This window comes from Episyrphus balteatus, chromosome 2 (genome assembly GCF_945859705.1).
Source record: "Episyrphus balteatus chromosome 2, idEpiBalt1.1, whole genome shotgun sequence".
In the NCBI taxonomy this organism is placed as follows: domain Eukaryota; kingdom Metazoa; phylum Arthropoda; class Insecta; order Diptera; family Syrphidae; genus Episyrphus; species Episyrphus balteatus.
This window is the reverse complement of record NC_079135.1, coordinates 50512204-50524182: the sequence shown is the minus strand read 5'-3', so window position 1 is coordinate 50524182 and position 11979 is coordinate 50512204. Positions and strand designations below refer to the sequence as shown.

Genomic DNA, 11979 nt, shown 5'->3' with positions numbered 1-11979 from the left:
AAAATTAAATTTTATTTTGCATTCACTGCAACGGCCGCTTTTTGCAAAACGTGGAAAATTTACGAATGTAAAAACTTTGAGGGTTTTGAATGAACAACAACTACTTGTATGTGTTACCACCAAGTTGATATGCTGGAGTTATAGCTATTTCACGGGGATCAACCCGAGCATCATCTTTTAGTGATTTTTTTGTTTTGGGGAAAAACTACAAAAATTGTTTTTTAAACCAAAAACTATGCTTTCTGCTTCATTGCGACTTTAAATTTAATGGAGTGTGACAAATTGGGGGCTTAGTTCAAATTTATTCACAGTCATTTAAATTTAGCAGGCTATAGGAATTCAGAGTTACTGCATCAATTATGAAAAACTTAATTAATTTCAGCTAAAATTTATCGCGATCTAATAGATATAGGTACCTACCTACTGGACTTTAATAAATATAAAGTTATTAAAAGATCAAATTTCTCTTACGAAAAACATTTAAATATTTCCTCATAGAGATTGAAAAATAGATGGAGGTTAAATTAGCGCTGAAAAATTAAATTTTTTAATAAGCCCTGGTAATATTAATATTAAAAAAATTCCAAAATTATTAATCAACGTGCAGATGTGGAATTTTTTTTATTACAAGTACCGTTACCGCTACCACATACCCTCCGGTGTGGTCAAGCCATCTACGCAAGAATCTACTTTTAAAACCAAAAGATTCTTACAATTTTCTAAATTTAGCTTTGCCAAACAACAGATAATCTACCCTACAAACATGATTTTCATCTTTTCCGCATTGGAGCAAGACAGCTCTATCCAGTTCAATATAATTTGTATGAAACAAAAAAAAACTGAAAAAACCGGCTGCTAGAATGAATTAAAAGAATAAAATGAAATGTCAAAAATAGGTTAGGCGCTTTTGAAGTTATCGCTCCTGCCCTCGTTCGTCGTTCTCATACTTCATACAAATTATTAGTTAATCGTCGTCGTTCGATTGCAGGCACTTGAGGGTGGCGTATGTGAATCATCAACCGTTTCCTAGTGCATAAGATTTTCCTAGTTTTTCCTGGGTGTTTTCTGTGCATTTCCTGGCAAATTAAAAAAACTTAATTAATAACGTTTACATTTGTAGTGTTTGTTTTTTGTCAATTGTTTCAAGATGTCGATTAATTTACGTACCATTTACGCATTTGCACGGGAAATGTATCCAAAAAATAGCACAGAGAAAATCCAATACGGAACTGCTGGATTTCGTGGAAAGTATGTGAGAGTGCATTTATTTTTAGAACTAGTGCAGGTATATTTTTAATTTCTATATTCCTGTGTCCCAATCAACGTGATAATGTTCATTTTCTGAAAAAAGAATAAGAAACTGAAACGTCACCATAGAAAAAGAAAAGGCTTAAACGTGGGTGCATTGAATATGAATATTAATATCCCATTCACCTTGAGATGGTTCCTTGTGTAGAATATAGATAAGTTGGAGGTTGGAGCTGAGAGAGAGAGCAAGAGCAAACAATCTGATAATTTCTTATGTATTTAATTATTGGATTTCTGTGACAATAGGCAATTTACAATAAATCGCATGATATATGCAGATAAATTGTCGGAAAATGAGGGGAGAACTAAGATCAAGAACCATTCATTATGTTTTTATTGTTTTTTTTTTCTGTGAATGGACAATGAAGTGAAAGTGTGATAAGATGTGATGGTTGTTAGAGAGCGAAAGAGAGAAAGAGAACTTGATACACAGTCTGGCTAACAAGAATTTCTCATTCTATTTTATTATGATCCCAAACTTTCTGAAAAGTGTCTTCTGAGTCAGAAAAAAAAGGGTTGCAACTTGTTCATTTGGAATCTGGGATCGGAGAATTCCAGTGATTTCCTCCGGATTCAAAAAATCCTCTCATAATGAATTTTTGCTCTAGTTCAGTTTTCAATTTAAATTGGGTTGGGGTCACAAGCAGAACAATAGAAAACAGAACACTTTTTGAACAATTCTTATTAGGGGTATTCACGTAAACGCGGAAAACCTCTAAAACCGTAGAATTTTCTATCGGTGGAAATGAGCTGTCAAAATTTGTATGGGAAATAAATTCCACAAAACGTAGAATTTTATCTCACAAATTTGAAGCAGAAACCGTAGAAAAAAGATCTGATAAACTTTGGGTGAATTCAATCACCTATCGGATAGGCTATCTGGGATACCCGAATTTGAAAGCTACATGTCTTATTATTCAGATACCCACAAATAAAATTTGTTAATATTGAAAAGAGAATATTATTAATTTGAGCAAAAATTCTATCGTTATGAATCTAGTTATGTTTATTTCTTTATTATTTACAATTTAAAACCCATTGAAATAAAATGCAAGACTTATGGTGTTTTAGTTTGGTAAAAAAATCAATTTATTTTTTGATCTAAATCTGTCAAAAACTGTGCGACTACTTAATTGTAGTTGAACAGATCAAAAATTGTTTTTTTGACAAATTTAGATCAAAAAATAAATTGATTTTTTTACCAAACGAAAACACCATTAATCTTAAATATCCATTGGATTTAAGATTTTGTTTAGAGCCCCCGCACCATAAACAAAAAATACCAAGACTGGAAAATTTCGTACGTCTTTCCCCGCAAAACCCTTTTGTGTACAGTGCTGTCTGTGAATATATGTGAAAGCCACCACGTTGGTAAATGACGTTAACACGCACACATTTATAGATTCACGACATTCACCACACAGCGCACACGAACACAACGATAGGTTCACGACATTCACCATACCTCGCAGCTTGTAGGCAAACGTCAGTTGACCGCCGAGTTTCCAGTCTTGGTATTTTTTGTTTATGCCCCGCACACTACAAACTTTCTATCGGCCGATAGTTTAGTCGGGTTGGGCTACTAGTGTGCGCACAGGCAGCCGACTAAACAGTCGGGTCGCTAGGAAATATTTTAGTTTGAAGGCAATTGTGTAGCAAAACAAACTTTTTGATCGGCCGATACTTAATCGTTGTAGTGTGCGCACTCTCATACATTTTGATTCTGATTAAAAGAACGACTAAACTGTCGGCCGATTGAAAATTTGTAGTGCGCGGGGGCTCTTAGTGTCCAGAAAAAAAAACCAAAATTAAAAAAATTAAATTAAACATTTTTTTTTTCAAAAACTTAATTTTTTTACATTTTATAATACTTAAAAATGATGTCTGTAAATTTTGATAGAAATTGACTTATGCTTTGATGAAATATATGAACTTAAAATGTATGTCAATTTTTTTTGTTTTATTATTATTATTATTATTATTAATTTTATTAAATAGTAAGTAAATTACAAATTCAATAATTGCTTAAACTAGAATTAGCTGCCAGGGCTATCTACTAGATATAGTAAATATATACATATATATACAGAGATAGATACAGAGGAAAAAAGAATGGATTATTATTACTTATTATTATAATTTTTTTTTTTTTTTTTTTTAAATAGAGTTTTCAATTTTTAGAGTTTTTATAATGTTGTAAACTAAGTTTATGTTTTCGATATTTATATTTTTTAAAAGATGAATTAAGTTGTGGTTGGATAGTTTTGCGCATGTTGAGGATACTTTTGGGCAGGAAAGTAAATGGTTCATCGTGAGGGTGGAATTTTCTTCGCAGAGATGGCATATGGATGGAGATGTTTTATTGAACAGGTGTTGATGTGTTATATATGAATGTCCTAGTCTGAGCCTGATGTAGACCTTTAGTTTACTTGGTGGCATGTTGTTGGGATAGATTGCTTTGTCCCCGTGAGGATTGACATTTTTGTATAGGTGGTTATAATTTGACCAAGCGTCTTTTCTTTTGAATTTCCAGTTTTCAATAAGGAACCTTATGGTGTCTTTTTTGTTATGTTGAAAAAATGATTTCAATGGTTCTTTTATTGCGGATTTGGCTTCTGCATCAGCTGTTTCGTTACCAGCGATTCCAGCGTGTCCGGGAATCCAAACGATTTTTAAGGTTTCAGAGTTCAAGATTAGATGGTTGCGTATATTTTCTACAATTTCAGTGGAGTTGGAAATATTTTGTAGGGCTTTTATGGTAGAAAGGCTGTCAGAAAATATAATTGTTTTATTTTTCTGGGCGTGAGTTATTGCCTTATATATAGCGAATGCTTCGGCAGTAAAAGTTGAGGTATGATTTGGTAATAGTCCTTTGGAAACAACTGAATCGGTACTATCAACAACAGCAAAAGAGGTGTATGTTTCTGCTTTGGATGCATCCGTAAAGAGTAGTTTCCAACCGAGGGACTTGAAGTTCTCCGAAAATTCCAAAAATAGAGTTTTGTATATATCCACAGAGGTTGAGTTTTTTGGATAGTTGCAAAAATCGGTGTTTATGGTGTAACTTGGAAGGTTCCAAGGTGGTTGGCTAATACTGGTGTATTCTTGCAAAGAGATCTGTAGGTTGAAATCTTTCGCGAACGTAAGCGCCCTGCATAAGGTTGATTGTATTTTTTGATTTTTCTTTCGATTCAATATCTTTTTGATTTCTGGATGGATAGATGTTTTATGGGTCGAATTAATTTTTGTAATTATTTTGGATGTAAGAAAATTGATTCTATCAGATAAATTGGGTAGACCAGCTTCGGTTAATATGTTGATAATTGGTGTCGAGCGTAATGCTTTCATGCAGCATCTGGCGGCGGTGTGGTAAGGTGTCGTGATAAGTCCCAATGATGATTTGGAGCATTTTCCGTAGATTGGTAAACAATAGTCAATTTTTGATAATACTATGGATTGTGTTAAATTAATAAGAGTATTAACGTTAGCGTAACTATTTTTGGATGATAAATATTTAATTATATTGACCCTGGCAGTTAAACTTTTTCTAAGATAAATACAATGGTTCTTAAAATTAAATTTAGAGTCAAAAATAATACCAAGAAATTTCAAAGAATTTACATTTTTAATAACATTGTTGTTTAAAACGATTTTAACAGATTTTGTACAATTGTGCTTTTTACATATATGAAACAATTCTGACTTTGAATAAGAAATTATCGAACCTGAGTAATTACTCCATTCAAGAAGAGCATTTAATATACAAGTAAAGATATTTTCCAATTCGTGGAGGTCCTTAGTCTTGGAAAAAATAATTAAATCGTCGGCATACAAAGAATGTTCAACTTTATGGAAACTGTCAATTATGTTGCTTACTTCATTAAAAGCTATGATAAATAAGACCACTGATAGTGGTGATCCTTGAGGAATGCCGTTATTGAGTTTGTGTGTGTTTGAGTTGATGTTGCAATATTTTATTCGAAAGTTTCTGTTAATAAGAAAAGATCTTATGTAATTATACATTTTTGGCCCGATTTTCCATTTTAATAGTTGATTAAGGACAACATGTGCCCCAATCCTATCAAAAGCTTTCTGAAAGTCAAGGCTGAGAATGGTGGCATGATTTCGCACAGATAGTGTTGAGGAGACGAAATGGTCAATATGAAGAAGAGCATCGAGGGTAGATTTACCTTTTTTAAATGCCACTTGGCGGTTGTCAACTAATTTGTCTTTTTCGAGGAACCAGAATAAGCGTTTGGCTATTATTTTTTCTAAGATTTTTCCTGTGCAGGGGAGGAGAGATATTGGACGATATCCAGAAATTAGAGTGCGGTCTTCATTGGGCTTAGGTAGTGGAATTATATTTGCCGTTTTCCAAGCATGTGGAATTATTCCGGTGTCGAAGATGTTGTTGTAAAGGGTAAGTAGACGGGTTTTTAAAGCCGGGGGAGAATTTTTTAACATAACATATGAAATGCGATCAAAACCTGGTGTTTTGCCTTTGACTGTGTGTACGCAAGAAATTAGTTCGGACATGTTGATTTGTGTTTCAATAGACATAGCTGAAGAACTTGGGTAAAAAGATATATTTGTATTATCAAGGGTTTTAATTTTTTCGTTGATGAAAGAGGGTTGGAAATTGGAGTCGTCCGCAAATTGTTCCCATGTTTGGGCAAATTGTTCCACAATTTGTATAGGACATGACAATGTTGTAGTGTCTGTTTTTATTGTTTTTATTGTGTATGGAGTATATGTGCCTGTAAGAGTTTTAATTTGTGCCCAAAGTTTTTGGGGGGTTGAGTCTGGGTTTATATTGGTTGTAAAATTTTCAAAACAATTCTTTTTTTCATTTTTTACTGCTTTGCGAAATTTTGCGTTTAGTTTTCGGTATCGAATAAGGTTGTTATCAGTAGGAGAACGTTTAAAATCGTACCATGCTTTTTGTTTTTGTGTTCGCAGAGACTTTATTTCCTGATTCCACCAAGGGACTGTTTTTTTGTGAATCTTGTCGCAGGTTTGAGGAATGGCTAGGTTTGCTGCACTGCGTATTGATTTGTGAATCAAAGCAGATTCTTTATTGATGTTAGAAGAAACTTTTCTCGAAAGCAACTCTTGAGATACATTTGATCTGAATGAATCCCAGTTTGCTTTATCGAGTAGGAATTTTTTTGGTTTTCTTAACTGGTGATTGTAATGGCCAGTAGTGAGGTTAATAAAAATGGGAAAATGATCGCTGCCACAGAGGTTATCCGATGTATCCCAGGTAGTTTTACTGAGGAGAGAAGGCGTGATGAGTGATAGATCAACGTGCGTAAACGTTCTATGGGTAGAAAAGTGGGTTGGTCGACCGTCATTAAGTATGGCTAACCCAGAGTTAGCAATAAAATGTTCGACTGTTTTGCCGCGTTTATTTATTTTTTCAGAGCCCCAAGACGGACTCCATGCATTAAAATCACCTGTTATTAATACCGGATTGGTAAATCCATTGATAATGTCTTCAAGGTCTTGTATTGAAAAGTTTTGATCGGGGTGAATGTATAGGGAAATAATTGTAAATTGAATATTGAGATTGATTTGAACGCCTATTGCTAATATATTTGAGTCAATTGTGACAAAAGAATGGGGGATTGAATTGTGGACGAGGATGCCAACACCTTGTTTTGAAGTCGATATAGAATCAACATTATGGAAGTATGTGGAATATTGCTTAGGAGCGAATGGATGGCGATCCGATGGGATATGTGTTTCTTGCAAGCAAATGACTTTTGGTTGTGTGTCTTTTATAAGTAGTTGTAATTCGTGTAAGTTATTTATGTAGCCATTTAGGTTCCACTGTAAGACAGTGAAATTTTGATTTATTGAAGGTTCATTATTTTTTTTGTTGGTAGAAGGAAAATTTTGTTGAGAGGAATTGGAGGTGTTGATATTATTGGGGTGTTCATTATGACTCCACGGAGTGGATACAGGATCGGTAGGGCTCCGTGAAGAGCCCGATCGATCCGGTATTCCCACCGTGGAGTCGTTATTCTGGTCAATAGGTTTAATTTTAGATTGATTCATCATCATCTTGATCCATGTGATTATTAGGTAAGTAGTATTTACTTTGTAAGAGAAGATTGTTTGTTAAATTTGTTAGAGGAGATGAGAGATTAGGAGGTGTATGTGTTGGAGTAGTTTCAACTAAGTTGTTATGTGTGTTGTTTTTGCCGTTAGATGTTTGTGTAGAGTCGTTTGACTCATTCTTGGAAGAAGTAACAGAAGTATTTTTTTGTGGGATACGTGCAGGAATTGCGGGTGCGGAAGAGGGAATATGACAATTATCATTGCCTGTTGTTGTTGATGTATTTGTTTTAGTTGGAGGTAAATCAGTTGTTGTAGATTGGATTTGAAGATTTTGTTTAGAGGTATCAGTGACGGCGGTAGAATTGGAGAGAGGGGATGGAGTTGGAGGAGGTGTTGAATGTAAGGTTGTAGAAGCTGTTTGTTTTTTGGTTGTGGATGAACTTTGTATCGTAGAAGAATATGTTGTAGTAAAGAACTGTGTGGGGTTTGTTTCTTTATATATTTTTTTCGCGTCTGCCATAGAGCATTTGCGTATTGTTTTTATTTTTAGTATTTCTTTTGCCTTGATATATTCGTTGCAGGATTTGGAAGACGATGGATGACTTTCGGTACAGTTAGCGCACGAGGTACGCGTACAGTTTTCGGGTTGATGGGGGGCAAGGTTACAATTTTCACAAGCTTCTGAAGAAGTGCATCTCTTAGTGGTGTGACCAAGGAGTTGACACTTGCGACAGCGCATTGGATTAGGGAAGTATTCTTCTATTTTTACTTTATGCCAGCCTAAATCAACAGTAGAAGGGGGCGGAAGCGATCAAAAGTAAATAGTACTAGTCCGGTGGCACGAAGATTATTTTCAGGTGTTGTTTTTGTAAATTTATAAACGTCGGTTACCCCTTGGCTTTGCATTTCTGATATAATGTGATCTACCGACGAATTAATAAGGCATGGAGCGTATGCTATACCTTTGCAAGAGTTTAGGTTAGAATGGAGTTTAACAGAGATTGGGCATAGGGTACCGAGTTTTTTTTGTGCAATGAAATGTTTGGCTATTTTTAGGGATTTTACAAGGAGAAGGAGGCTGCCGTCGCGCAGTTCCGTTATGCTTTCATACGCGGTACTTATACCATCGATAGCTTTTTTAACGAGAAATACACTGAGAGACGACAAAGGAATTTTTTCATCACTCGAAGAAATCACTATGAATTTTGGATCGGGAAGGGAGGAATCAATTAGCACTGATTTGTTCGGTTCAACATAAATTAAATCATTGTTTTTACGTTTCCTAGACCCAGGCACAGATTTATGCTCTCTACCAAGAAGCTCAAATCTGTTGCCCGAGTTAACAGGCGGCCCTGAGGCCATGATTTATATAATAACCCACTTGATTAAACTATATGTCAGTTTTTGCGATGCCGAGAAAAGCAAACGAGACAATAGATTTTAGAAATAACGGTTAAATATAAATGGAGTATATAAGAAAAGAGAGCGAGCAAAACTGAGAGACAAGTTGTCGACTTGAAAGACAGACGGTGACTGTTTTTTTGTTTTGTTTTGTTAGAATAAATAAGAGTATTACGTACACCAAATTTAATCAAAATCGTTAAAGCCGTTTTCGAAAAAATTGCAATACCTCGAAAACTGTATATGGGAGATATGCGTTAAAAAGGAGATAATATTGAAAATAAAAAAAAAAAAACGGGTCTAGTTAATTACGCAAAAATCATCTGTACCAAGCTTCAAGCAAATCCATCCATCCGTTTAGGCCCTAGCTCGATGTACAGATGAACGCACAGACCAACGGACGACATGAGGAAACCCACTTTTTTTATCTTCTCCATCATCGTAATATTGGTTTTGATTAAAACCTCGAATTTTTTTCTATACGAAACCAATACTTGCCCTATAGAGCAAGTACAAAATTATAAAAAAGATAATTATTATTTTGTGTTATTAAACATAAGAGTACATTTATTTGCTTTGTGCTTAACATTTTCATAAAACATCTTTTATTCGCAGGGCTGAATTTCTTGACAGCGTAATGTTTCGTATGGGAGTCTTGGCTACTTTGAGATCTCGTTTAAGAAACGGCGCAGTAATTGGTGTTATGATCACCGCCTCTCATAACCCTGAACCAGATAACGGGGTGAAGTTGATTGATCCCAAAGGCGAAATGCTTGAAGAAAGCTGGGAGAAGATTGCAACGCATTTGGTTAATATCAGTGACCAAGAACTTGAAGTCGAGGTAGGCAAGATAATAAAAGAAAATAACATCGATGTCGGTTCATCGTCGCATGTGTATGTTGGTATGGATAATCGTTATCACAGTCCAAGACTTCTCAAGGCAGTCGCTGATGGAGTTATAGCGGTTAAAGGCAACGTTAAAGAATTTGGTATTGTAACAACACCAATGATGCATTACTTTGTTGTTAGTGCAAACACAAAGTGTGCTTATGGTATGCCAACCGAAGAAGGCTACTATACGAAGCTTATCAAAGCATTTGAATCGATTCGAGGTGATAAGCTGGAAAACTTGAACTACAAAAATAAACTTCTTTTTGACGGCGCCAATGGTGTTGGCGCAAGAAAAATGCTTCAATTCTTAAAACGTATGAAGAATTCATTAAATGTTGAAGTCTTTAATAGTGGTGCTGGAAAAATTAACCACGAATGTGGAGCTGACCACGTTAAGGTGCAGCAATGTTGTCCGATTGGAATGCCCACTGCTGAACCAAATACAAGATGTGTGAGTGTCGATGGTGATGCTGACCGTATAGTTTATTTCTTTACCGACGAAGATGGCCAGTTTAACCTTTTAGATGGTGATAGGATCGCTACACTTGTTGCTGACTATCTAATGAACTCTGTTAAGAAGGTTGGACTGGAACTGTCAATGGGACTAGTTCAAACAGCTTATGCTAACGGTGCTTCTACGGACTATATCAAGAATGACCTTAAAGTACCCGTTGCTTGTGTACCAACTGGTGTTAAACACTTACATCACAAAGCCCTTGATTACGATATCGGTGTTTATTTTGAAGCTAATGGACACGGAACTATTGTGTTTAGCGATAAGGCTAAATCTACGATTAAAAAGGCTGCTGCTGAAAATAATGACAACGAAAATGCCAAAATATTACTAAATGTTATAGATCTCATAAATGAAACTGTCGGCGATGCTATTTCGGATATGTTGTTGGTTGAGACAATCCTTCATGCTAAAGGGTGGGATGTAAAAGATTGGCTTCGTACTTACACTGACCTTCCTAACTTACAACTGAAAGTCAAAGTACAAGATCGCAATGTTATCACAACAACAGATGCTGAGAGAGTTTGCGTCACACCTGTTGGTCTACAAGATGAAATTGACAAAGTTGTTGCTAACTATAAAAGGGGACGTGCATTTGTTCGACCTTCGGGAACGGAAGACATCGTTCGAGTGTATGCAGAGGCATCCACAAAAGAGGTTTGTTTCGATAAGTATTCTTAAAGTATTCATAACTGATTATTTTTTTTTTTATTTCAAGGATGTCGATAATCTGGCATATCAAATTAGTGAACTCGTCTACAAAATGGCTGGTGGCGTAGGCCCAGAACCTTTGGGACCTGCTGTTAAAATCAACTCTCACATCTAAATGTTTGCCAAGTTTGCTATTGATTTTGATGTCTTCTTCGAATATAAGCAAATTTAATTAATGTTTTAAATCACATAGAGAATTTATTTTATACCATATTTATAACAAAAATTGTGTAGTGTCTAGATAGGTATAAAGCACGTTTACTTTATTTGCTACATTCCACTGCCGTTTTGAAAAATGTTTGAAGTGTAGCCATTGCTGTTAAAGTAATTAAATATATAAAAAAAATATTAAGTCAAAGTCAAACAAACTCCTTAAAAACCTATTTTATGTTTATTACGTGCCTTATCCCATCTTTAAAAAATTAATAACCTAATAAAGAAAATACATTTTTTTATAAATTGATTATTCAATGGAAACGACGTTGGAAATTGCAGAGTGACAATTCTACAACTAAGCTCCAATTTATTCGCGCTCCATTAAATTTAAAATCGCCATTTAAAAAAGAATTATGAAATTCGTATGCTTTATAGTTTTAAAGGAGGACTTTAAAATAATTCACAGTAAATAAATTGAGCCTTGTCGATGGTTTTCGAACTACAGCAATATAGCCCCAGATGAATTTACCTAATTCAAAAAATCATTGATATAGAATGTGGTTCTTTTTTGCTCATGCCTGCGACGAATTCAATATGAATGTTTCCCCTGAGGGAAGCACATGGAACTTTCTGATGAAAATTCAGCAAAGAAATCACTGCTTCTTTGGAAGTTTTTTATTCACTGAAGTGATGAATGCATTGAATAATGAGTTAAATAAACTATTTTCGGTGAAAAATGTAATGAGAATTCGATAGTGAAATCTCAAAATAAGTGGCTTGTTTTGTTAACAAAATAATTAAAAAAAAAAACAAAAATATTCTGTCGGTTCACGTTTTTGAAATATAACCGTTAGAAAATGCAAAAATACTGCTATAATGTGTATTTCACCATAATTTAGAACGGTTTTCATTAGAACTGTTTTATTCTTTCAAAA

At 34.7% G+C, this 11979-nt stretch overlaps 1 protein-coding gene across 1 annotated transcript; it reads left to right on the top strand.

Moving 5' to 3' along the window:
• The first annotated feature begins 926 nt into the window (after positions 1-926).
• On the top strand, positions 927-11343 carry LOC129909808 (phosphoacetylglucosamine mutase). Its single transcript, XM_055986904.1, has 3 exons — positions 927-1248; positions 9388-10834; positions 10896-11343. The coding sequence occupies exons 1-3, from the start codon at positions 1148-1150 to the stop codon at positions 11001-11003; spliced, it is 1656 nt and encodes a 551-aa protein (XP_055842879.1). The 5' UTR covers positions 927-1147; the 3' UTR covers positions 11004-11343.
• Positions 11344-11979: the final 636 nt, after the last annotated feature.